This window comes from Martes martes (genome assembly GCF_963455335.1).
Source record: "Martes martes genome assembly, chromosome: 12".
Classification (NCBI taxonomy): Eukaryota; Metazoa; Chordata; class Mammalia; order Carnivora; family Mustelidae; genus Martes; species Martes martes.
The window spans coordinates 62,039,013-62,065,925 of record NC_137900.1 but is presented as its reverse complement, the minus strand read 5'-3'; the positions used below and the strand labels follow the sequence as shown (position 1 = coordinate 62,065,925).

The 26,913-nt window shown below is 51.8% G+C and overlaps 2 protein-coding genes across 4 annotated transcripts; one reads left to right on the top strand and one right to left on the bottom strand.

Annotated features, from left to right (window-relative positions):
* The first annotated feature begins 1,429 nt into the window (after nt 1-1,429).
* Nucleotides 1,430-12,940, top strand: ZBTB5 (zinc finger and BTB domain containing 5). Its single transcript, XM_080819175.1, has 2 exons — nt 1,430-1,620; nt 10,579-12,940. The coding sequence occupies exon 2, from the start codon at nt 10,583-10,585 to the stop codon at nt 12,614-12,616; it is 2,034 nt and encodes a 677-aa protein (XP_080675301.1). The 5' UTR covers nt 1,430-1,620; nt 10,579-10,582; the 3' UTR covers nt 12,617-12,940.
* A 2,933-nt stretch (nt 12,941-15,873) lies between these two features.
* Nucleotides 15,874-25,188, bottom strand: GRHPR (glyoxylate and hydroxypyruvate reductase). Of its 3 annotated transcripts, XM_080819177.1 has the most exons (10): nt 25,044-25,175; nt 24,248-24,392; nt 23,298-23,428; nt 22,240-22,312; nt 21,565-21,681; nt 20,199-20,287; nt 18,931-19,035; nt 18,104-18,239; nt 17,017-17,147; nt 15,874-16,215 (listed from the first exon to the last, which is right to left on the bottom strand). In XM_080819177.1, the coding sequence occupies exons 4-10, from the start codon at nt 22,284-22,286 to the stop codon at nt 16,094-16,096; spliced, it is 747 nt and encodes a 248-aa protein (XP_080675303.1). In that variant the 5' UTR covers nt 22,287-22,312; nt 23,298-23,428; nt 24,248-24,392; nt 25,044-25,175; the 3' UTR covers nt 15,874-16,093. The 3 variants fall into 3 exon arrangements, with proteins under 3 accessions (XP_080675303.1, XP_080675302.1, XP_080675304.1); XM_080819176.1 differs by lacking the exon at nt 24,248-24,392 and having other exon boundaries at nt 25,044-25,188; XM_080819178.1 differs by lacking the exon at nt 25,044-25,175 and having other exon boundaries at nt 21,565-22,134; nt 24,248-24,388.
* Between the last annotated feature and the right edge of the window lie 1,725 nt (nt 25,189-26,913).

Below are 26,913 nucleotides of genomic sequence, written 5' to 3'. Positions count from 1 at the left end.
TGTAAATCCGAGGTACCTAGCTCGTAGCATTTTTGTAAGGATCCTGTATATGAAAGGACCTCTCACATGGCCTAGGTTATTGTCAGAATTCCATACATATAATTTTACTGCCCAATCTGCAGTAAAATACGTGTGGGTACTCTAAAACGTCAGGCAATCTTAACAGAATTTACCATCAGACTTCATTGAGGCCTTAAGGAAATAAATCCAAAGGGCAACTTTTCCAACCTATAACGCCCGAATGGATGGATCAGCCATAATGATACTTAGGTATTAAGTTCTGAAGAAATGGGGTGTTCCATTTTTAAAAGTCTCCCCCTACCCCCGCCCCGCCCCGAAAGGAACCCAGCGGCGATCGCCAGCCTGCCTTTGTCTCCCGAGCCACGTACAGCTCCCGCCGGAAGGCCCCTCAACAGGCTTGCTTCTCTCTTCACGGAGGAAGGAGGGCTTCCTCCCCGCCCAGGGCCCGGCGACCCCGGGACGCCCCTCGGGCTCTGCATCCGAGCTTGCCGGGGAGCTCGGGAGCCGCTCGGGAGCCGCCCCGGAGCCGGCTCTCCTCTGACAGCGTCCCGCGTTAAGTCCGCGCGAGCCTTGCACGTCGGTTCTGGAGCCGGCAGGCTGATCCCACCTGCAGCACCGACTGCGGAGTGAAGGGACCCCCGCCGGACTCCTCGGGCACGCGCGGTGGGAGACGCCGCCGCCGGGACCGGACGTGAGGCGGGGTCGCACCCAAGTGCTGTCAGACGTACCGTATTTTGGGGTCAGCGATTTTAGCCTGGATTTTGGCCTAATTCAACCACACAGCGTCTCGGGATTTTATTTTTCCCAAAGCCTACGAGATGGGAGGGACTCGAGCCCCGGCCCGCTGCGGCTGTGGGCTTTGGGGAGCAAGCGGGCGGTCACGGAGCGGCCAGCCGCCGCGAGGGTGGGGAAATCCTTCAGGTCCAGCCAATGGTGGGACACACTCCCCGGCGGCCTGGCCTCGCGGCTCGCGCAGACCGCAGGCAGCCGCGACTGCGATTGGCACAATGAGACGGAAAACCCGCTTACCTCAACCATAACGGCTCTCGATTGGCTGCAGCCCACGGTCTCTTTTCTACAGTCCAAACCTAGAGCCGCTTAGTGATAAATCCCGCCTTAAAAGGCGTTTGATAACAGTTTTACGTGTTGTAAGGCAAATGGTGATTGGTCACAGCGCTCACGGATTCGGTCGGTAGTAAACACAGCGAGCTCCTGGGGCCGTCGATTGGTCGGCGTTCCGGGGGGCCGAGTAAATTCCTCCGGATTCCGCGCGCCGGCTGGCTGCCCTTCTGCCCCGGCCCCGCCCCCGCCCCTTCTCATTGGCTGCATCTCGGCCAGTGGGCGGAGGAATGGAGCGGAGTAGGCTCTCTCGCGGGCGTCACTTCCGTTTACTGTCGGCCGCCGCCGCGGTGTTCTCAGAGTGCGGCGGCGAACGGGCTGAAGGAGCTGGGGGACGAGAGGCGGGGTGGGCGGAAGAGGGAGGAAATCCCACCGCGGAGACGGCGGCCTGGACGTTCCCGCCTCCTCCGACACTGTCAGGCCTGATCGGAGAAGGGTCACCGCCTCCTCCAGCGAGCAGGGGGGCGGAGCCCGGCTCAGGTGAGGCGACCCTGTCAGCACCGGCGGCGGTGGAGCGCGCGGGCGCGCTCACGTGGAGACCGTTGAGCTCCGGGAGAGCGAGGCGGTCGGTGCGAGCCGGCTCGCTCCTAGGCGTCGGGGCGCGCGCAGACGCGGACCGGTGACCCCCGCCTACCCTGCCGGTCTTTCTGAAGGGGTATTGTTACCCTTCGGAGCCGAGGGGCCAGGCGGGTGGGAGGCGGGTTCTTCTGCGCAGGCGTCCCCCAGGTCCCGACGCCAGGCTGTCTGCCGGGTGGGGCGGGGGGCTCTTGCCCCCACGGAGACGCGGGCTGGCGACGTTGGTTGCCGGGATGGGGTGGGCAAAGCCCAGGACCTACAGGCCGGCGGGTTAACAGAGGATCTGCCGCCCAGCGGGATGGGGTCGGGTGGCTTCGTTGCCCTCTTCCTGGGTCTGTGAGCGTCGCGGTTTTCTTTCACCCGAGCGAAGCCAAGGCGGTCTGGAATCGGGGACCGGCAGTTGACCCTGCAGGGGTGGAGCCAGTCTTTTGGAATGCCCCAGCTTGTTATCTGAGAACTGAACTGTTTCTGGGCATTTATTGAATGTCCACTTTTTCCAGGCTTCGTGCTAGGAGCTGTGGGGGCTGGAGGGGTAAAAACAGCTGTCCCCCCTCTTCCCCTTGTTTGGAGGACAGATTTGGACGTAAATGTTAATATCGGGCAGTGAATTAAAGGCGGGGGTGGGGGAGGGTGGAAGGTCAGTTTTTTGCCTTACAAAAAAACAGGGGAAAAAGGTTGTTATAAAGTCAGTCTGCATTCTGCCCTGGTGGAGAGTATTGTAAGGAGCTAAGTTCTCTATAGGAGACAAATCCTAAGTGTTTATTCGGAGGAAAATGTTTACGGAAAAGAACAGTAAAGTCTTGATCAGTAAGTAATATGCTCCGGTTCTGGTTAATTTGAATGAATAGAAGGAACCCTTCGCCTTCAAAATTGGAGACAAAACTTTTCCCCTAATACATTCATATACTTTTTGGTTGTAGTAAGTAGAAGATACTGGGATCTTTAGAGGTTGAAGAGACTGCTGTGCGTTAGTCATTGATGATTTGCTATCCTTGTGCGGACTCTTGAGCCTTACTTAGATCACTAAAAAGGTGTGCTGGCCGCCTAGTTGTCTTTTCCAGAGCTTGCTTTCATTTGCTAATCCTGCGATTTCCGAGAGGAGGGTGGTTGGCAGCAAGCTAAAAGAGCCGAGGTGGGGGAAGAGACCAGTTGCGCAGAAAAAATAGTTTTAGAGAATGGCCCCTAAACCAAGGGAAGGCCTGCTGCTATTGCTTTAACTCCAGCTGGAAATTCCAGCAAATTTGGGAAGACTGGCCTGGGCACCACTGCCAGCTTGGTGACCTGCCAGGTAAGACTAACTGGTTGGGGACCTGTTCTGGGCCCTTGTGTTTTGCTGAATAAATGAACCCAGACTTTATTTAGAATTCTGAAGTCTTGTTTTTGATGTGCTCCTTTTTGTTCTAAAAATTGTCAAAACGTAGTTAGCTGGGGATGCTGGCAAGCTGTATTCTGGTTAATTGAGGTAGCTCTAGCAAAATTCTTAATGTGATAAGATTTGGAAGAAAAGCATCTAAGAGTAGGGTGTTTTCCTAAATTTAGAGATCAGTGCTCTCAAAAGAGACTTTGTTGAAATACTGTTACAAGAAGGTGAAGTCATTTTAAAAAATCACTTTGATAAAAAACGCATCCGAATGTTTTAATACTTAAAGTACCGAGCACTGAGTTACCTGGCTGTCTCATATAAGTGCCCAACTTGATTTAGGCTGAGGTCATGATCTCAGACTAGGCTCAGTGAGATTGAGCCTGGGTGGGGCTCTGCGAAGGGTGTGGAGCCTGCTTAAGATTCTCTCCCTCTGCCTTTCCCTCCCTTAAAAAATAATAATAAAATTAAAAATATAAAAAAATAATAAAGTACTTAATGAATTATATTGAATTGGAATTCTTCGGTGGGGGTGCAACTTAAAACTGTCTTACGTAGAGTGAGACAAAGCTTGCTGTAGTGCCCACACAGTATCTTGAATTTTCCTCAGTTTTTCCTTGGAAAGGGAAAAAGAAAATTTAGGATATTGAGTTAGTGTTAGCTTTCAACTTGTATTTTTTAAATGTATATTTGTTGTGAACAAATACTTTCCTCCTCTGTCAGTTTTAAACATATATTTTTTGCTGTACTGAACATTTCTCAAATATGGACATTGAACAGTAGGAGCCAAATTCTGTTAGTGTAGCAGGTGGGCTGCAATGTAACACTACACTGCACCTTTTGTCTGAGTATGAAGTGAACTTCTCATATGCTAACAGACCAGCTGTTTCTGAGTGAACTGTGGCTCTTACAGTTGTTTTCATCATTTTCATCACTGAATAGTGGCTTTTCATCTCAAGGTCCAATTTGGGGGGGAGCCTTTCATTTGATTAGTTATACATATATATGCTAAAAGGTTTGATTTATCTTTCTGACAGCTCCAACAGATTAGGAATTGTGTTGGAGTACTGATTTTTTTGTACTGTAATAGGCATATTGTGCTGTACCCTGGAAGGAAGGCTCTATGCACAGCTCATATCAAGGAGCTGGGACTTGGGCTCTATCTCTTTGAGGGTAGAGTATTTATGTAATTTACTTGGAATTTTTCTGTACAGGAGATTTGACACTTCTCTCCCATTTATTTATGTAAGCAGTCTATATCAGTATGGATCTGTGGATATTTATATATTTGGGGTATAATCCAATACTATTTTATTTATCTTTTTGCTCACATTGTTCCAGTTTTGGCCTTTGGGAGCGCTTCTGTTGGGTCTCATGTCCCTTTCACATACTTCCATTTTCATGTTTGTTTGTTTGAAGCATTTCCTGAGTTTTTGACACTGTAAGATACTGCAGGCTTATCTTGTATATATATTTTCAGCCCCAGTATTAGAATCAGCCATTTCTCCAAAGAGTACTAGTTCCTTTTGTTAGAAAATTGTATTTGAAACCAAGATCTGGGCACCAGGATGCTCAGAGTGGTATTGATTTACATTTCTTTGAAAATCTCTTCCATGTCTAGGTTAATAGAAGACAGGTGGATTCTCTTACCTGCTTTTGTATTCAATTTGTTGTGAGAGTCTTGATTAAAGTATACCAAAAAACACCCAGAGTCACACAAGTATGTACTTGGAAAAGGGAAGAGTATTTTAGTAGCTTTTTCAAATAACTCTGGATATTTTGATACTGTAACAGAGCTCAGCAAATGGTATTTTCTTAAGTGCTTGGTTAGTAGCAGTGTGTAATCTGAAACCATGTCAACAAACTTTTCATATTCTGTTACATTGAAATACATTAGTTTGTATCTTGCACTTTGAATGAATTTTTTTAATCCATAACTTATTTTTTAATAAGTTTATAACATTGGTCATTTGGAACATACTCATTCACTGGCTTATGCAGATCTTCCAAATGTTGATGCATTTATAATATAAAAAAAAATCACATTCTATTAATATCACCAGTGATCTCACTGGGTTTGAGCACTGGGAAACTGGGAAACTCTCAGTGACATATATAAATTTTCCAAAATTCCAATTTTTACCATTAAAGCTCAAATTTTATCATAGGCAACAAATACTATAATGTATTATTATATATGTAATATAATGTAAGTTGTTTTCCTTGAAATGACAAGCTCATTTCATTCCTCCTTAAAGAATGTCTGGCAAATACCCAAGTCTAAATGTCTAAATAACCATAATTTGTCGTTCTTCTTCCAAGTTATAATGGTGCTCCATGAAAACGGCAGTTAGTTTAGCTCACAACTCAGAAACTGCATGAGGACTTTTCCTTGCATTGCATTTTAGTGTGCAGCACAATTACTTCATGTGTACTTTCCATTTCATCTCACATAATGTTAAAAAAGACATGTATTCGAGAACTGAAACAGTAACGAAGGGAAGCGGAGATTCGGTCCCCTGTAGCGTCAGCATTCTTGTAGAAGTGGCTGTGGCCAGCACACGCAGAGACAGCATTCTGGCCAGATTGTTCCTGCCGCGCAGTTCAAGCTCAGGTGTCCAGTCTTCCCCTCAGTTCTTTCGGCGGCTTACTGTTATGCTTAGGTTAGCTAGAAACTTGTTGCAATCAAGAACCCTGATTCTTACTGTGCTCAAGCCATCAAAAATGGAATTGAAATTTTTTTTACAAAAGTTACCTGAAAAGTGATGATAGTCTTCAGTTGAAAATTATATGCCTCTTTGTTAACTTTTCTGACAACGTGTGGTGATCATTAATATCAGTTATGAGCATTCGCTATCCAGTACCTGCCTCTAGCCTTACCTGCTCTCCAGCCAGAATAGATACGCTGCCTCCCCCACCTCAAACCTCTACGACCACTTTTGCCTCTGCATGGAATGTATTTTACAGCTCATTTTATCCGAGTGCTAACTTGTACCCAGTTCTGTTGTCAGGGCCACCAAGAAGCTGGAAATAACGTCTGCCTTCTCTGAGCCACTGAGCACACTTCAACTCAGGTGGCACTTAGTGCTCTCCACTTGGTAATAGTTATTTGTATGTGTCGTGTTTCCAGTAAGCACCTGTGACAGGACTATGCTATATCAATCTCTGTTCCATAGCACTTAACCTTGAACAAAACAAGCACTTCCAAACATGGAATGAATGAATTTGTATACCAATTACACAAGCACCTTCATGGGCTGCTGTGATCTCTCGGGTTGTGTAGCACCTCCAGTACGGGGCTCCCAAGTTGCTGGGCCTTTCTCCTTGAGTGGGTCAGCTGTCGCCTTTTTTTTGCAGCTGTCAACGCGTAGCCGCCTCTTGCCCTCATTCTGGAATTGCTGTTGCTCATTTTCAATCAGTTAGGAACTAGAAAAACTTGAATTTTATTTGTTTAAGACAAAAGACTATGTAAATGGTTGAGGGGCTTTCCTATGAGGAAATCTTTCATACGTAGGCTTTGATCTTTATTTTGGATATTCAGAGGCTTTCTGAGTTGTGGCTGATTTTAGAGTAGTTGGGACTCTCAGGAAAATGACTGTTGGGCAATACGGTGTTGTCGTTCATCATTATACAGTCAGTGCTCATTCAATAAATAATTTAATGAGCTGTGTATCAGACACTTTGCGGGGGGGAGAGAGAAAATGCAATCCCTGCCCTCAAAAAGCTGTTTTAGTAGAAACAGCATTTTGAGTTTGCACTAGGAATGTAAGTAGGGCACTAATACATTTCCTTATTCAAACAGAATCATGAAGTTCTAGGTCAGCTAATCCCCAGGAGTTTTGAACTGGAAAACAAGGTGGCAGAGCAGGGAGAGTTGGAGGGTAGGGGAGATGGTAAGGGATCGGGCTCTGGCTCCAGTTCATGCTCACTTTTTAGTCCTTGATATAGTCCCTTTTTCCTAGACCTGATCTGTCCAGTTTCTGAGCCAGCCCTGACAGAGCAGAAACAGAGAGATGATAAAATGAGTCAATGCTGACAGATCAAGTTCTGGGGTTGACGCTGGGCACCTGTGTGCCCACGTAGTCCTGGCCGTTCCCTACTTCCACTTAGTCAAATCAGAACAATGGGCAAACATTCCAGGACTCCAGGACTTGGAGCTCTGTCAGAAATCCTAGACTGCTTGTCTGGGACCTTGCCTAGTTTTGTTCGCTTACACTTATTTTTGTTTATATCATCTCTAAAAGTGGAGGAAAAGTTCTTTTTGGTTATTCTTTTCGGCTAGGGTCTTATCTAGATTAGGGATATTGAATGTTAAGAATCCCTTAGACTGTTAAGACACTTCCTGCAGGTGGCAACTTTGCAGGGCTTGCCTGACACACAGGCAGCAAATCACTCGATACGGTATTAGATGGTATTTGAATATGGGTGCGCTTTTCCTTACAGAGTGAGTATATTATTGAAAAGCATGTGGGTAGGTCAATATATAAGTCAAATAGTTTAAAATGTGCTATTAATTGGTTCTCCTAGAACACAAATGAACTTTTTTATTAGTCTAAGTAAAGCATTATTAGGAAAGTAAATCTATTGAGAAAACAGTCAGCCCTTGATTATTCATGTTAATAAAATGAGCATGGTATAAGTGTATTTTCTTAATTATATTTAGTTTGGAAATTACTAAAAATCTGTTCCTGCAGATAACAAATATTGTAGTGTACACTTGCTATGAGTCAGACATATACAAATTGGTAGATTAGTTGCTGTATCTCCTCCAACTCTATAGACTCAGATTGTCACATTTTGAAATCTTTTAAAGAGACCTGAAGCTTTTTTCCTTGGTGTGAAGGCTTCAGACAATAGCTCTTGGTAAGGCACATATTTTTCCAGCTTGAGCTGTTTTTTATGGCTTTTACACTGGACCTCTGAGTTGGCTACATATGCTTGGGAGTTTTGAATAACCATGATCTTGATTCATGATTCTCTTCCATCAGAGCTGAAAGTAACACATTTTATATCTCCCAAACTAACGGAATTTTTTTTTTAATACACCTTCTAGATCCACAAAGGTTTTAAGATATCCATGTTATTTAGGTTTTTCTGAAATTGTTTTAAACCTTATGTTTATCTTGACCAGGTTAAGATAAAAGGGGAATTCACTGGCTCATGAAATAGGAAATCCTAGGGTGATGGCATTTACAGTCATGGCTGGATCCCAGGGTCTTGCTGTCATCAGGACATTGTTTTGGGGGTATTGCTTTCTTTTGTATTGGCTTCGTTTTTAGACAGGCAACAATGGCCACCATCAGTGCTAGACTCACATCTATCTTGTAACTTGCAAGCTGGGTGAAGAGAGTCCCAGGGCAGACGCTAGTTGGCATGGCTGGGGTCACATACCCATCTCTGAAATAATCACCGGAGTCATGGGGCCAGATCTCCCTGGATTATTTGTTCACTCCTGAAACTCAGAGGTTCAGGGCAGTCTGGTCTGCACCACAAGCATTAAAAATGGGTGAGAAATGATTTCCCCCAAAGACCTAGTAGGCTGACCGCACCCCACCCCCCGCAAGAAAAAAAGTGTCCCTTGGAGGTAGTATTTAAAGTGTTTGACTGTTGATCTATGAGGAAGCATTAACAAGCTTCACGTTACTGCAGTCACTTGGTGCTGTGTAACAGCTCTCTTCCATTCAGTGTTCAATGGCTTGAGACAAAAATAATTTTATTACTACCTTGAACAGTTCTAGGGGTTGCCTGGGCTCAGCTAGATGACTCTCTCTTAGGGTCTGTCATGGGGTTGAAGTCAGACCATGACTGGGGGTTGAAGTCACCTTGAAGGCACACTCCTGCCTGGGAGTGAGTGCCAGCTGTCACCTAGGCTTCAGCTAGGCTTCCTCGCGGCATGGGCAGCTGGGTTCCAAGCAAGAGCAAGCCAGAAAGAGCAGGCAAAAGCTCTGTTGCCTTTTATGACCCAGCTCCCAAGTCAGTGGGAATGGAAGAAAAACACTGTAATTTCTGCCGTAGTTCTAGATTTGTCTGGCTTCAAGGCGAATGAACACGGATCCCACCTCTCGATGAGAGGAGTGCCAGTGTCACACTCTAAGAAAGCGTGCTGATGGGTGATCTTAATATGGCCAGGCATCTTGGAAAGTACAGTCTGCTTTACACATTGCCTTATTTCAAGTGACTAGTTTTTATAAAGAAAATGAAACGTGAATTAGGTGTGGGTTGTCCTTATACTGACCAGATCACTTTGTTGCCTAGTGTCTCATGTAGGCTCTCTGTCTTTCTCCTTTTCTGATAGCAGTCTGATTTCCCGTTTGTGAATTATCTCAACCCACTTTATGCATAATCATGTTAGGTGGATAAATCAGCAACTAGCCTGTCACTAGAGAAGTAAAAAACAGAAAAAAAAAAAAAAAACAAAACCCTTCTTCTTTGCTTCCCTAGCACAGTCGTGGGGATGCAGGTAGGTCCCTAAGCCCAGCACATAAGAGCTCTCCTAGAGCTTCCAGTAGGTTGTTTATTAGATTTCCAGCCAGTCCTTCTGTCTTGGCACCACCTTTAGTCTGCTTCCCCTGGCACCCCTGCAGCCAATTCCTGAGCCTTTGGGTGGGTAGGGGGCTTCTGTGTAAGTCAGGTGGTTTTCTCCACTGCCAGGTTTGCATTTAGCTCTCTGGGCATGCTGAGTCAGTTCATACTCATTCCTTGACCTGCTCACCTGCTACCAAAATGCTACTGATGGTTCTCTTTCTTGTGGGATTGTATCTTTGAAAAAACAGCAAATCCAAAAACTTTAGTCTCCTTTTAATGGGGGCAAATGCATGTGTGCCGTCTACTATCCTCTGTAACTGGAAACCTTACCCACTAATACTGATCTGCTCCTCTCACTCTTAAGGTTGCTAAAAGACTGGAATTTTATGGAGCTTATTCACTGTCCTTAGGGAATGCAGAATTGTAATTCACATCCATAGGATAGCCATTCCACCACTTACACGTTGGTCTTTTCTAACATGGGTCCCTAAGTGTTAAAAGTCGGTGGTGAAGAGTGAAGGGGAGCCCATAAACAGCCAGTAGCTGATACCAGTTGTCTTCTTGCTTCCAGGGTTGGTAGCTAAATTGGCATTTGTTCCTTATTTGACAGGTTTTTAGTCTGCGTGCCATCATGAGAAATATCAAAAGCTTTAAAAGGTCCAAGCTTGGGTGCCTGGGTGGCTCAGTGGGTTAAGCCTCTGCCTTCGGCTCAGATCATGATCTCAGGGTCCTGGGATCGAGTCCTGCATCAGGCTCTCTGCTTGGCAGGGAGCCTGCTTCCTCCTCTCCCTCTCTGCCTGCCTCTCTGCCTACTTGTGATCTCACTCTGTCAAATAAATAAATAAAAACTTTTAAAAAAAAAAAAAAAAGGTCCACGCTTGGCTGTCCACGTCTCTTTTCATCGCATCCTCTGTTCTCTGACTTTGGCTTCAGCTTTTCTAAGGTCTTAATGCTTTCTTTCTTTGTTCTTTCTATAGGATCATGGATTTTCCTGGACACTTTGAACAGATCTTCCAGCAGCTGAACTACCAGAGACTTCACGGGCAGCTCTGTGATTGTGTCATTGTCGTGGGGAACAGACATTTTAAAGCCCACCGCTCAGTACTGGCGGCATGCAGCACGCATTTCCGAGCCCTCTTCTCAGTGGCAGAGGGAGATCAGACCATGAACATGATCCAGCTGGATAGCGAGGTAGTGACAGCAGAGGCCTTTGCTGCACTGATTGACATGATGTACACCTCCACGCTCATGCTGGGGGAGAGCAATGTTATGGATGTCTTATTGGCAGCCTCTCACCTGCATTTGAACTCTGTTGTTAAGGCATGTAAACATTACTTAACGACAAGGACGCTGCCCATGTCTCCCCCCAGTGAGCGCGTCCAGGAGCAGAGTGCCCGCATGCAGCGCTCCTTTATGCTGCAGCAGCTGGGGCTAAGCATCGTGAGCTCAGCCCTCAATTCCAGCCAGAGTGGCGAGGAGCAGCCAGCCCCCATGAGCTCCTCTCTGCGCAGTAACCTGGACCAACGGACGCCCTTCCCCATGAGACGCCTTCATAAGCGCAAGCAGTCTGCAGAGGAGCGGGCCAGGCAGCGCCTCCGGCCTGCCATGGATGAGTCTGCCATTGCTGATGTCACACCAGAGAATGGGCCATCAGGGGTTCATTCCCGGGAGGAGTTCTTTTCACCCGATTCCCTGAAAATCGTGGACAACCCTAAGGCTGACGGAATGGCCGACAACCAGGAAGACAGTGCCATCATGTTTGACCAGTCTTTTGGTGCTCAAGAAGACGCCCAGGTGCCCAGCCAGTCCGACAATACTGCTGGCAACATGGCCCAGTTGTCCATGGCCTCTCGTGCAACTCAGGTTGAGACTAGTTTTGAGCAGGAAGCTGCCGCCGAGAAAAGTGGTTTTCAGTGTGAAAATCCCGAGGTTGGCCTTGGAGAGAAGGAGCACATGAGAGTGGTGGTTAAGTCTGAGCCCCTGAGCTCTCCTGAGCCTCAGGATGAAGTGAGCGATGTGACCTCCCAAGCAGAAGGCAGCGAGTCTGTGGAAGTGGAAGGGGTTGTGGTCAGTGCCGAGAAGATAGACCTCAGCCCTGAAAGTAGCGATCGGAGTTTTTCAGATCCCCAGTCTAGCACGGACAGGGTAGGTGACATCCATATTTTGGAAGTCACAAATAACCTGGAGCACAAATCCACTTTCAGCATTTCAAATTTTCTTAACAAGAGCAGAGGGAGTAACTTTAGTGCAAGTCAGAACAATGATGATAATATCCCAAACACTACTAGTGACTGTAGGCTGGAGGGGGAGGCCCCTTATTTGTTGAGTCCAGAGGCTGGGCCTGCGGGCGGGCCCTCTTCGGCCCCTGGCTCTCACGTGGAGAACCCGTTCAGCGAGCCGGCAGACTCCCATTTTGTCAGGCCTATGCAAGAAGTGATGGGCCTGCCCTGCGTGCAGACCTCAGGCTACCAAGGAGGAGAACAGTTTGGGATGGACTTTTCCAGGTCTGGTTTGGGCCTCCACTCCTCCTTCTCCAGGGTCATGATGGGCTCCCCGAGAGGAGGAGCCAGTAACTTTCCATACTACCGACGCATAGCTCCCAAAATGCCAGTCGTAACGTCTGTCAGGAGCTCACAGATCCCAGAAAACTCAGCCAGTTCCCAGCTAATGATGAACGCGGCCACGTCCTCATTTGAAAATGGCCATCCTTCGCAGCCCGGCCCTCCCCAGTTGACCAGGGCGTCCGCTGATGTCCTGTCCAAGTGCAAGAAGGCTTTGTCAGAGCACAACGTCTTGGTTGTAGAGGGTGCTCGCAAGTACGCCTGCAAAATCTGCTGCAAGACTTTTCTGACCCTGACGGATTGCAAGAAGCACATCCGAGTTCACACAGGGGAAAAGCCCTACGCCTGCCTCAAGTGCGGCAAGAGGTTCAGTCAGTCCAGCCACCTGTATAAACACTCAAAGACCACGTGCCTGCGCTGGCAGAGCAGCAACCTCCCCAGCACTTTGCTCTAACCCTGACCCCTTGATGTCGGGCCGGTGCCCATTGTCCAGCCAAAGCAGACGGCTCTTCTGGTTGGTGGTGAACGCCGTCGGGCTTGAGGCTCCCGGCCCCCCGACGGCTCGTGCAAATTCCGGTGACTAGTAAGTGGAGAATTCACACGCGGAGCACTTGTGCCGCTGCTGCTTCTCAGAGTGAGATGCAGGCTTTTGGAGAGGGACACGATCCCTGAAACTGAGTTCTTCCTTAGGGCTGACTAAAGCAGTCAGAAAGTAGTTTGTAATTCATGGCGTTAAAAGTGGCACATTTAAAAAATTAAAAATGGAAGTGCAAAAAAATTTTTTTAGCAATTTTTGTAAAACTCTGAAGCATTAAGTAACTTTCTTATATCCTCTGAAGGGAATATTATATACCTGTACAGCGATGCAGAACGCACTTAGGTGTAACCGGTGGCGAGCTTGTGCCTGTCTGAAAGGAGGGCCCTTGAGGACACGCCTGTCCGCCACGAATGCTTTAAAGTGTATCATGAGCTAGGCCTAGGCCTCAGTACTGTATTTTTAATTTTCGTCTCCACTGCAGTCACAGACACTGCACTTTGATGGTGCTGACACTAGGTCCAGAGCGAGCATTCTCTGGACTGTTAGGTGTACATACTTTTGAAAACACTACTGCTGGCTAGATGTTTTAACAGTTTTTCCTGGTTTTAAAAACACAGTTGTAAATGGAGTATGGACTGTAGGGAGTGGCAAGTAAGGTGTTGTTTCTGTATGTGCTGTTTTAGCGGTATTTTACCCAACTTGTATTACATATGTTACAGTTCCATGTTTGGAAGTCAGAGAAGAGCTAGTTTGTCTTTGTTCTAATAATGTGGAGTCCTGTTTTGTGGGATCTTTTCATGGTGCATTCACCCTTCGCTGCGTCCAGGCTTTGGGGTCCTGTCCAGCCTGACACATCTCACCCGCAACAGGCCCCCTCTCTGCTTTGCTTCTCCGCGCTCCCTGTCCCGCGTGGCATTCTTGTCCAGGCCTGCATTACTGTTTTTGTTGCAAACTAACCAAAAATGATGCTAATCCCTTTCCGCCGTGGGTTTATCACTTTTATATACTGTAGTCTTAAAGTCTAGACCCTGAGCTTTTATCATTGTTGCCCCAACCTAAGACCGAATGTTTCAAATTGTTTAAAATCCAAACATAGTAGTGTTATTCCCAGATAAATATTTTCCAGACTTTGTAAGAAAGTTTGGCAGCCCAGAGCATGGAAGTCACCCAGTAGCACCTGAGACAGAGGACACAGTTGGGCTGCTGCCCGGGGCCTCCATGGGTTCCCCTGCCTCGCTTCTCAGGGCTGCCAGTGGCACCTGTGCAAAGCCAAGCCCGGGCTCGTGTGCATCCGGGGGTCTCTGGAGAGCTCACGGATTCCGTTTAATTCATGCACGAACATGAGTTCATGCATGAGACACCAAACCACTGTGTGTAATCAAAAGAAGTCCTACAGTTCTTACTTAGAACTGTTTAGAAAGCAAAGTACGTGTAGCCTAAAACAATCAGCATGCGTTTTCTCCCCTTAATCTAGTGTGTGCAGTTACACATCCATCTGTGGATAAACTCACATTGTTCATAGTCAGGCTTAGCATCTCCTGTGAACGGATTCCCAGGGAGGAAAGCCAAAAAGGAAACTTCTGTGATTTCTCTCCTTTCCAGCAGACGTGGGAAAGAGACTGCTAGAGGATAATGGGATCACGTGTGAAATGCAGTTGTGCGTGCAGCTGTTGTTAGAGTCGTGTTCTGATTGGATGTGGGGGGGGGGTTCCTCATCTACCCCTATACTAGATGTGGGGACCAGCGTCTTATGGGAAGATTAACCTTGGGAGGCAGGTGGGTCAAGGTGGAACACAAGAGAGTCCCGGCCTGGGGAGAGGAGCCAGTGGCAGCGGGAAGAGCAGGGGTACTCTCCTTCCTTCCCTTCCATTTTGGGGGGGAGGGGCCGGGAGGCTGCGCCTCACTTCAGTTCAGCCTCAGTGGACCTGACTTTAGGGCCTGTCTCTGATACAGCGCCTGGAGCCCCGCCTCTCCACTGCTAGATGGAGTCTGGAATCTCTCATCTACCTCTTAGTTGATCGGTTTCTACATGTGAGAAGCAAGCTTTTGGGCCAGTGTCCTCATATATGCTATAGAACTTAAAAATAATTCAGAGGTTCCCTCAGGGTTCCTGTGATCCGTAGTTTCTACCTGAATTAGAACTGGTTTTGGGTACCTGAATTTTGATTGGTTAGCCTTAATTATAGCCTGGCATGGTCATTTTTGGTGAGCAAGTCACAAGGTTCTATCAGGGCACCCAAGTCAGTGGTGCTATGCTGGTCAAAATTCGAGATTTTGAAATAAAAAATTTGTCACATTCATGCCTCTAACTAAATATGTGTTTTTTCTTCGCTTAGGTTATTAAGGTTGAAAGAAAAAAGGGAAGTATGGCTTTCTCTCCTAACCCTGCTTTGACCAGTACTTTTTAAAAAAAAAACCAAATCTCCTCCAAAATACTCTTAATGGTGTCCATCACAATTATTGTCACTGCCCTCAATTCAGTCCCTCTGCTCTCCCTGCACTCTGTCTGTCTTTGAGCTGAAGCCACGGGTGTTCTCAGCACACCCAGTACTCCTCTCGGACAGCCTGCTTCACCCTGCGCTTTCTGCTGCTCCCATACCTGCCTGCCGGGGTGAAAGCTCCATCTGCCAGCGGGGCTTGGCCATGGGGAAGAGCCGGAACCTGAATCCCTCCGCAGGAGCGGGGCTCTGGCGGTGCAGGAGGCCTGGCCTCGGGAGGAGTAAAGCAGTAAGCCAGGTGGTGATCTGAATAAGGGCATCCACCTGGGGGCAGGGGCAGAGGGGATGGACAAAGAAAGCAAAGTGTGAAGGTGCTAAAACGGATTTTAAATAAAAATTAAACTCACCTACCTCCAATTATTCTTGGCCAAAACAGTAAGAGTACTGTGACCTTACCTGGTTCTCCTGGCCATGTATATTAATTGGATGGTCTAGGTAGCAAGTGCCATGGTCACCACTGGGCCATGGTTGTCCCATCCCCGGTGAGGGACAAGTGAAGGAGTCGAGGAGGAAATGAGGGGTAAGGTGGTTTGGACAGGTTCTAATAGCTCACATGCTGGCGGGGGTTGGGAGGGAGGGTTGGGGGCAGAGCAGAACCCACAAGTCACCAGATGCCCTGATTTTAGAAAGGTAAGCAGATGCCCTTGTTAGCTTCTCCCAGTTACAGGTCCACACTGTCTCTCAGAGATTTATTTAATAGGATCATATGCTTTTGGCTCAGATGTTTCCAACCACAAAAGCAGCAAGCCTGTGTATCAGCACCAGTCTTCCTTCTGCAGGATCAGAACAGATCAGACTTTTTTCCCTTGGCTCCCGTCCTGTGGGTCCAGATCAAGCCTCCACTGACAGACTCCAGGGGCACAGTGGGCCTCCTGACCCTCAGCGGCTCCTGTCGCTACAGCTTGAGCTCACTGGGCATCGGCTCCCCTCGCAGACCAGCCAGCAAGTTGTTAGCTGCCAACAAGGACATGGTGTTTCGGGTTCCATAGGTGGCGCTGCCAATGTGGGGCAGGATCACTGGAAAGGGGAGGAACAGAGGGAGGTAAGGGTGTTTCCAGAGTCTTAAAGTGGGCCCTGTTTTCCTGACCAGGGGTTGTCAGTGAGAATAAAGAGAACCTGCTTAGTGTTCTTTGATTTGGCCACTGTCCTTAACGGGCTCCACTCCTATGGGGCTGAGGGTCAGGGGAACGATATAGGGACTTGGAGCTACTGAAACCCAGATACAAGTGAGGTCACTTGTCCCCAAAGAACACCTTTCAAAAGCAGTATCCAGGGCACTGAGCTGAAGTGCTGGGCCTGCGGGGATGGGACGGTTTTCCCAGCTGTGGGCAACAGCCCAGACGTGAGTGCCAATGTGCCTCCTTTCAGCCTGGTGAGGATGGTGGGGACAGCGAAATTTCCGAGGGCTACAATAATGGGGGCATTCCCCGTGGACAGGCAGCTAAGGACCTTCTGTGTGAGGTTCCATCCCAGAGTGTACACAAAAGACAGGGACTGGCTCAGCCCCTATATGAATCTGGAGACAGCACACTAGCTCCCTGGGGAGACAGAACTTAATATAAAGAGCTGTTAACCAGGTAGAGTAGCTGGGGAGGCTAAGAAGCATCCACGTGTGGTCCTCAGCCCCGAGGCATTGGTGCTCAGGATGCCCCGCCCCGCGTTTCAGTGTGCTGGTGTCACTAACAGCCTCAACATCTCCCGTCCGCCTGTGTCCCCATGCTTGGTGCCGCTCACGGCAGCTCTGCACCCGGCACCTCCAGACCGCCTCTAACTCCCACGGGCCCGGGTGACTCCGCATCGGGAAATCACAGTTCTCACCGCAGTTCTTAAGGGTCAAGAGCGGGTGTTCTGTGGGCAGCGGTTCCGGGGTCGTCACATCCAGCCCAGCAGCCGCAATCTGCCCACTAGTCAAGGCCTCGTACAGGTCATCCTGGTTCACCACTTCTCCCCTGGGAAGGACAGTGGTGCTTTGGCTGCCCCTGAGCTCCCTCCCTACAGGCTGCCTCTACGGCAGAACCACCCACGGAATGGGTTTCCCCACGGGACCAGGCACACCTGGCACTGACTCTTAAAGCAGAAAGTCTGATAAGCTACTTCTTTACAATAAGTCTGTACAGAAACACTGAGAAGCCCAGCCCTACCACTCTGTAGCTGTGTGACCTCAGGCCGGGGTGTCACCTGCCTCTGTAAGACAGGGAGAATACACCCCACTCCTAGGCGTGCTGGGAGGATGAGAGCTTACTGACCCACTAGTGCTGGAACAGGGCCTACGATCTGCATCAGTGTGGGGCCCCGTGCAGGTGTGTCTGCCTGAGAATGTGCGGGAACCATTGCATCACGTTGTCCTAACTACATCCAAGTCAGCAGCCCTCCCTCCTGTGACTGAGCCACTGAAGGGAGGAAACGATTGGCTCAAGACTTCATGCTGCACCCGAAGTAGTACTTGTGCAGTCGGCAACAATGCACAGGACCCCACCCGGTCCTGGGTCCGTGCAGGTGCTCTGTACACGGAGACTGAGACATGCTCAGTCAGCACGAGCCCTGCATCCCCGCATGTTTCAGGCCCCCTCCAGGTCACCTCCTTTGTGGCTAAACATAAGTACAGGGGCCTCTGGAGTGATGTGAGGGGGACCCCATGAAATCCCTTCATTTGCCTTTACTTGCCTCCAAACTGAGTTAAGCAGGTTCAAAGGGCACCAACCAGGCCGTGTCTGGAGTGGCAGAAAGGGAAGGTCTGCCTCCGTAACATGCCCAGTGGCCTGAAGGGTCTGGCTGATGGGTCGGTTTAGAGAGGGGGAGGGTCCACCCAAGGTGTCATGGACAACCCACCGGGATCATGGCAGCAGGGACAGCCCCCCTCTAGGCTTTCTCGGTGCCCCAGGGAGCTTGGGCGGCCCCAGTGAACCTGCTGATGTTGACAAACACGGCCGTGCTCTTCATCTGCTGGAAAAAATCCTTGTTGCAGAGCCCCTTGGTTGCAGGGGTTAAGGAGCAGGCCACGATGATGAAATCAGACTCGGCGGCCAGCCTGGGGGTGGACACTGGGGAAGGGCAGGGCTCTGTGAGACGCCAAGTCCCAGGATGGAGACAGCAAAAGGATGGGAGACCAGACCCTCACCTCCCCCTGCCAAACTCCCAAGATGCTTCCTGAAGGCCTCACGTCCCCACAAAACCTCTGATAACTATACCTCCTGGTGGGCTCCTGGTATACTGCATCATTTATCCAGCCCCCTGGTCTCACAGATGGGGAAACTAAGGCCAGAGAGGGGAGGGAAGGCCCCAGTGTGCCAAGGGGGTGAGGAATGGCTAAAATCCAGCTGCCCTCTGCTCACAACACTATGCCCCCCGAGGGGGGGCTAGATCCATGGGACACAAGGCTGGGGAACAACGCTCACCGGTTTATTAGAGAAACTGGATGTCAAAGTTCCCAGCCATCCCTTACATCTGTCACCATCCCTGGTGCTCTGCCCGGGCAGGGACAGCGGTGACAAGGAACTCTGAGAGACAGGAAGCCTGGAGAACTCTCAGGCACAGTGAGAACTCCCCGCGTGGCCTGGGTGTATCCCTGTGCTCTCTGACCGGGCCCCCGCAACCAGGGCCAGGTAGGTTAGCCAGTACCTCAGCAACACCACAGGCCCCAGCTACACCTGCCTGAGATGCTGCCGCTACGGAAACAGACACCCCTCTACTGGGCTCAGATGGGGCTCCTGCAGAAATCAAGGTTTTACTTACCAAACTCGGCCTGGAATTCTGCAGCTTCCTGAGGCCTGGGCTGGCGCCCCGTGTACAGGAATCTTTGGACGCCAAATGGCTTCAGACGCCGAGCAATGGCCTGGCCTGGAGGCAAAGAGAGTCCTGGCTTGTCCCCAACCCCTCAGAGGGCAGGAGCAGAACTCAGCAGCTCCAGGGACACAGAGTCCCTGGGGTGGGGGTGGGGGTGTCCTTCCATCAGCACACTTCCGACTTTAACTGGTCCTGTCCCAGTGTAGCCCCCAGAGGCTACAGTGTAGCCCCCCAGAGGCCCACGCTGCTGTTGGGGGGCCATGTGACAGCCCTTCAGAGACCTGGAGACAGCACCAGAGCTCCTCTGTGGCTATGACTTGGCCCTGGGTACCTTGAGAGCCATTTGCTAACCATCCCTGAGAACTGGGCCTGGCACCCCAAGAGTGGTCTGACAAAGCAGTCCCCTCCCTCCTTCTGGACTCTTTGCTTTTATTAACGCAGCCCAGGACTTCTTAGGACTTTCCAGTGGCACGGCAAAACTGCCAACTCACCCCAAAGCTTTTAAGACATTGTCACATGTCCTGCTCGAAAGACAGGCTTCGGTTGCTGGGTTTCCAGAATCGGAATGTGCCCCAAAGCTGGTGGGTTCCTCCAAGCAACTCTCCAGCGGGAGAGGCACTGCTAGCTGGCCGGACTGTCCATCCTCTCCACCCTCACCCTTGCCTCTGGACCAGGCAGATGCCGGAGAACCATGGACAGCTGCCTGGCTGAGCTCAAGCCTTCAGGCCAGACTTCTCCAAGCAGGGACCCCTGGGAGAAAACTAGCTCTGGCCCGTCTACAGAATCACAGGTAAGCTCTGCCCTCGGATCCTCTGGTTGCCGAGTTAAACCTTTACGAGCAAAATGCCTTCCGGCAGGCCTGGGGTAGCACGAGCTGTCCCACGGGAAGCCCTCCTCAAGGCCCCAACCCAGCCATTACCGCTTTCCTCCATTCTGTATGGAGCTGTGACCATAAAGAATCCCGACTCAACTTGCTTCCATCACCTAGCAAGTTCTTAAGGAACTCTTGCTTTCATTTCTTTTATTTTTTGTTTTTGCCTGTGGTTTAGGAAGCGGGGTCTGTCCATTAGATGTCCCTACTGCAGGCAAAGTGCACTGGGAACAGCCCAGGGTGGCCATTCTTTCCAAAGGATGGTCAACACCCAGACCCTGGGCACCAGAGACACAGGCGACACCAAGGTTGCTGGGGCGGGCCAGCGGGAAGGTGGGGGCCTTACCAATGCGCCCCAGCCCAATGATGCCCACGGTGCTCCGCGTGAGTCCATAACCACACATCCACAGGGGTTTCCACGAGCTCCAGCCACCGCTGTGGGGAGGGGGGGAGGTCAGAGCCCAGCCTCGGGCAAAGATGAAGGCCTCTGTGAACACATGGACCCAGGACCCCCAGGCAGGGGCTGGGGCCCAAGAGGTAGCAGACTCTGCTCTCCAGCTCACAGGACAGCCCGTAGCATGAGTTACACCACAGCCATGGAGCGCTGTGGATGAGCAGCTCGAATAACTCTTCCCTTAAAGGCACTGGACGGCACAGACTCTAAGGGCTGGGAGCGGCCTTTGAAGTTCTCATCCCATTTTGCAGATAGGGAAACCAAGACCAGCAAGGGTGGCCTCCCTGAGGTCACACCCAGCCAGGGCAGAGGTGGGAGCAGCAGGCTGTCAACTCAGGATCTGGGATTCCAAAACCAGTATTCCCAATGCCCCAGAGAAGCAACACCAAGTAAAGCCCCAGGCCCACCCCATGGCCCTGGGTGCACAGGAGGGGGACGGAGCTGCCTTAAGCCACCTCCGAGAAGGGTGCTGACTCCTGGGGCAGCAGGGTGAGCGGGACATGCTGTCCTCAGTGTCTGCCTCGGCCTCGGCCCCAGCCCCAGCCCCGGCCCCGGCCCCGGCCCGGGCCCCAGCCCCTGGTCCACAAGCCCCGAGGGCCTGCACTGGCCCATCTGCCCGCCTCCCAGCAGCTGTAGTGCCCTCCCTAAGCCTGGACGCACAGACCCAAACCCCTGATCCGAAACCCGCAGGCCAGGCGTTGCAATTTTCCGATTTCAGAAAGGTTTCCTGGTGCATATTGTCTGTTCTATTCTACACCCTCGGCAACATCTAGGGTGCTGCCTATTATCAAACACATGGGTTTACCAGCGGCAAAGCATGAACATTCACACAGAGGGAGAGAAATAAAGACCATTGATGGCCTCCTGTCATTTCTGGCCAGGTCCTGCTACCAAAGGATTTGTGAAACCACTGTCAGCTTTCCGAGCTGCTGACATCGATGTATCATGAGCGACGATGCCCACCAGCTACTTCTCGGGGGGAGCCTACACTCCGTGTTCCTGCCCCTACTTCCTCCCCAACCGGGCAGGACTGATCTGTCTCTCCCTATCCTTCTTCCTCATGATTTCCCCTCAAAGCCACCATTCACCCACATGTCTCTTCAGCTCAGCTCTGCCCCTCATCAGTCTGGCTGGGTCTGTCCCTGCTCACTAGAAGGGGCCCCCCTGGGGACAGGGATCACATCCAGGCCAGGGGGACGCCAGGGCCTCAGGCACTCAGCTGCCGAGCACAGCCAACTTTGCCATCGGGTTCACTCACTTCTTCACCTCCTCGATGGCTTCTGGTAAGCGGCGACAGGTGGTGAGCAGCAGGGACATGGCGAGTTCTGCCGTGGTGTCTGTCAAGACATCTGGGGTGTAGCCCACACGGATGCCGCTACGAAGCAAAGATCTGGTGGCAACACAGGCCTCAGGCACCTTCACCAATTTCTACCTCTGGGACCTCTCCATGCTGCCGCTCTCCTCCCTCTTTGCACTGCCCACCGGGAAGCTCTGAGCTGTAAAGGAGCACTCAGGAACCGTCTGCCCTCCTTCCAGTTCACTTATCTCCCGCCTGGCGCGGGACACGAAGATGAAAGACCAGGGCCCCAGGTCTGGGGCAAATTACTACTCGCCCTTTCTGAATCTCCTCACTTAATGGGAGAAATAATAATAATACGAGCCTTTCCTACTTCAAGGGGTTGTGGTCAAGATCAACCACCAGGCTGAACGGGAAAGGGGGGGCTACCTGACAGATGTAGTTACCCACAGCGTCCGACCGTTCGCGGCCTGTCGTAACTGCCCTGTGCTCACGCGGACAGAGCTAACGGGCAGGCCCCTCAGAGTCTCACTGGAGGGCGGAGGGGGATACGAGCAAATGAATACTCAGTGCCCTTTCCCGCTCTGGGGGCTGGCCCTCTCCCCAGGCCCCTTCCAGGGGGTAAGCTGCTTTTACCGCTTCTTGATTTCCTCCAAAGCCAAGTGGTCAACGCCGACAGACATGGTGCTGATGACTCTGAGATTGGATCCTGTGGTGCAGAGAGAGCATTGTTTGTATCTCTCCTCCTGGAGTCCAGCCCACACCCCTGGGGATATCACGGGGCCATCTGCTTATTCTTATTTTCTGAGAACAAGAGGAAAGGCTGACATCTCTGTTCCTGGGCTAGAATCCTAAGCAACCCTACCTGACAGACCGACAATCCGACATGACTCCTCTGTGGACAGACTCTGTGGCTCAGGGAGCGGAGGTAGCTGGCCCCAGTCACAGGCTGCCGAGTGGCAGAGCTGCGGTTCGCCTCAAGGCCTCCAGACACACAGACCTCCATGCTCACCCACGGGACTGTCCCTCAGTGAGCCTCCAGCCTCCTCTGACCGCCCCTGGGGCCCTGCTGTGGACATACTGAAGTGTCCACTGAGATTTGGCTGGGGCACGACCCTCACACACACTCTCCACAGGGCAGGGCATGGAAAGCTCCAGAGCCAAGGCTAGGGCATGGATTTGCTTGGCATGGACTCACACAGGCCCTCCCCATCCGGCAGCCTCTATGTCTGAGCCTTTCTTCCCAAGAGCTTTCTAGGGTGACATCTGCCCTGGTCCAGGGCTGGGCCCCATGGCTGGAGCTAACACATTCTGGGTGCCTGCTGGTGCCTGGCCCTGAGCTGGGCCTTCCTGCACGATACAAATGAGCCCAGAAGGGACAGGGACTTTCTCGAGGTCATAAAGCAAGGCTGGGGCAGGGCTGGATGAGGACCTAGGGACTCAGGCGCTCCCTCCACACCACAGTCTTTGCCCTCCTAGCTCCCTCCAGGGCTTTGCGGCCAGGAGGGGAGCAATGCCTGTGCCACACGGAGCTGCACACACTTGCTTCCTCAGGACTAGTTTGGCAGTGAATGCCTTCGGAACTCAGACAGGTCCCTGCAGGCCTGTGGGGGGGGGGCCAGCCGTAGCGGACTGATGTGCCCTACGGAGTCAAGACGCCCTTGGAACCCTCCCCAGCCCTGCCCAGCACACACCTGCAGCATCCAGAAGCCTCTTGTCCACTCGATCAGAGAGGAGGCAAAGCAGGCCGTGGGCCCCCGCCACACCTCGCTCCAGCTCCTTGGCGGGGATTGGCTCATCCGAATCCCAGTGCTCCACCTCACAGCTGAAGACGCAAGAAAGACCACTCAGAAGCAGGGCAGCGCCACAGATGCCCCCAGACTCCCAGAGGCCCCCTGGGACTACACTCCCTCTCAGAGTGAGAACCACTGCCTTCTGCTTGCTCCTGCCTCAGGACCCCTGGCTCCAGGTCAGGCATGGGCGGCCTCAGAACTGCCCTGAGAGGGTGGCTGTAATGGGCTGTCACAGAGTGGGGGTCACCAAGGCCTGACAAGAGCCTGGACTAAAAGGAGAAAGTCATGGGGACAGCTCTCAGCTCAAAGCAAGGAAGAACCTGATCTCCCTCACAGGAGGCCTCATGGCCAGTGGGGAGCCCTGGTTTGAGGTGGGCCATTCCTGCACCCAGCTGAGGCTTGAATGTCCTGTCCTTGGGAGTCCATGCAATGGGAAAGTCTCCGACTTGCACCCTGCCAGGAAGGCCAAGATCAAAGCAACGCAACGTGGAGGAGTTTGAGGGCACACTTCTGCCACAGCTTGTGAGCCGTGGAGGTGTTTCCAGGGGGAGCTGCCCAGCCTCCCAATCTTGCCATGTAAATCAGTGCCCCATCATATGTGGCAACACATAGGACGGCAGCTGGTGCCTCCCAGAGGCCCTTGCTGCAGCACCTGGCAGACCAAGCCTGGGCACAGGCCTCCCTGCAGCCTCCTTCCCATGGGCGAGGCACTCAATGCTACAGCTGCCTTCTGCCCTCCCCCTTCCTCCTCAGTGCCTGCAACTTGGCCAGCCAGCAGCAAAGGTTTTGTTACATTGAACAAAACAAACAAATCTCTTTGCATGGCCCTGGTTTCTGACCCTGGGTTCTACCTTCTTGCTGCCGGACACTGGCAGTGCAGACCTGGAGGACACAGTGCTTCCGCTGCGGTCAGACAGAGCTGAGTTTAAATCCCAACTCGGCCACACTGCAGCTGTGACTCTGGGCAAGGCACTTAACCTCTCCCAGTTTGCTCATCTGTAAAATGGGAATTATAGCACCAACTTCAGAGTGTTGCAAGGATTAAGCATTTATGTCTACGAAGCACTTGAAAACCTAGCATACGATCTTCAATTTAAGGGTCACAAGACGCCCCTGCCAACTGTGCAAAGGGACCAGGCCAGTGACTTGCGAAGGTCCCTGACCCTGCCAAAAGTGACCTCCAGGGTAAAGGATTAACAGCCTGGATCTTGCGTCACCCTCCGCCTCCCCTCTCCCCAGGCCCTTCCCTTCACCCGCACTGCCCTGCACATGCCAGGCGAGTTGCGGGCCCGGTGTCACTGCAACAGGATTGGACAAGGCTAGGCCACAGAGAACTTTCTTTACGCCTCCCCAAACTCCATGACAGTCCAGGCCGGGCACGACTTGGCAAGGCTGGCTAAGACGCAAGCGCAGGATCCGGCTCCCTCCGGCCCTTGCGCCGCCAGGCCCTCCCCACCAGAAATAAGTGGGGTGTAAGGACGCCGCCCCCAGCCCGGCCCGGGCCGCCTGACGACGCTGAGTCACCCTGTGTGCGGGGGTGCGGGCAGCCAGGGGAGGGCTCGGGCTCCGCAGCCCCTTCCCCGACACCACCCCCAGCCCCGGCCGGGCCCGGGGACTCGGCGTGCCACGGGGGCGCGGGGCTCTTACTCTGCTGCCTGGGCGAGCGCCGCCCAGCCGTCGGGGGGGATCCTGCGGGTGACGAACACCTTCATGAGTCTCACTGGCCTCATCCACCTGGCAGCCGCGGGACACTGACCCGGAACGCCAGACGCAAGCCGAACGCCACGGAAGGCGGGGCGGGGCCTCGGAAGGGGCGGGGCTGGAGCTGGGCGAGCCGGGGAGCGAGCAGGGGTGAGGAGGGGTGAGGAGGGAGATGGGTGGGGGCGATAGAGAGGGGGAAAGGTTGAGGGGGCGTTGGAGGGCGGGCAGAGGGAGTCTGTGGGCCTCGAGGAGCGGGGGCTGTGTGTGTTCAGGGAGTGGCAGTGACAGTGTGACTCTGTGCGGTGAACTGTGGAGCCCCTAAGTGTGTGCCTCGTGACGCTGTGTGTGTGTGATCAAGCCCTCATGGAACTGGGACTTGTTCTGGGGGGCCTTGGCCTTTGGCCCCCAGGGCCTCCCTCTGAGCACTCACTGCCACGGAAGCTCAGGGATTGGCAGGCGTGTCTGGAGTTGGAGTTGGGGTGGGTAAAGGGGCGTCCAGGAGAGTCCTGTGTGAATATGTGTGGACGTCTGTAGGGATGCCTGTAGCTGTGGGAGGGTGTCTGTGTCTCGATTGGGGAGATGCAATCAGGGACCATCCTAATTCGCAGGGCCTGAGCGCCCCAGTGGTCCTTGCTAGTTCTGTTCCCTTATGGTCACACTGTTCCACGCAGTGGTCTTTGGTCACAGACTGGGCTCTGAGCCAGGCCTCTGCCTTATATACTCAAGAGGCCAGACCAGGGCAGTCTGAACCCAGGCATGGCCCCTTTAGTAGCTGGCACAATTCTCCCATATGAAACCCACAGCTGTGGGAGGAGTTTAATTGGTTAATTGGTTGCGGGCCACCTGGTATGCTGGACTGCTGCAGGCCGGCTGGAGGCAGGTCATGCACCGGGCCAGGGCCAGGGCCAGGGCCAGGGTGCTGGAGAGGGCCATGTGGAGTCATGGGCAGACCTGGGCTTTACAGCCCAATAATGTCCCTGGGTCTGAATCTCAGCTCTGCCACTTACAAGCTGTGTCCTTCACATCATCTTTCTAAGCCTCAATTCCTTGGATACAGAATGGGGTAAGGTCAGGGTCATTGTGATGATTAAACCAGTAATGTTGGCGCGGCCCTGAGCCATGGCAGTTCCTCACAAGCGTCGAGGCTATGGAGGGGAGAGGGGAGGAGATCAGGCTCTGGAGCCCACACTGACCACAGGTCATTAAACTTGTGTGCCTCAGTTTCCTCATCTGTGAAATGGGGATAAGAGTAATGCCTGTGTCATGGTTTGTTGAAAGGATGTATGTATGGTCCGGTGTGCTCCCACAGCATGTAACAGAGTCTGTGCTTGACAAATGGGGACCCACACCCTGGTGCCCTAAGGCTGGCAGTTGGTCAGAAATGGAGAGGCAGAAGTCCAGTGGAGGATAAGTGAGAGGGGCCCAGGCAGAGGAGCACCCAGGGGACAGAAGCCTAGCGGTCTCTTCCCTGCCAGTTTTATCTGAATCCCTTTCTTCCCTCTCAGGGCCCACACAGAACCAGAGACAGGCATGGAGAGGCGACAAGCCCAGCTTGGGTTCACACAGCAAGTCACTGGAGAGGCCAGAGCTGGCCCTCTGGGCCATGTGCAGGCCCAGCCAGAGCTGCACCCTGCCATCCCCCTAAATTACACATTAATAAATGTCTAACCCACGGATGGTTATCTGCACTGCAGGGCCATCTCAGGGACAATTTCTGAAATAGTTCAAACATTGACACAACGAGGTGTTTTTCTGTCTCCCGCAAGGCCCTTGGGAGGATGACACAGCCAGGTGGCTCCAAACTGTTACTCAATGA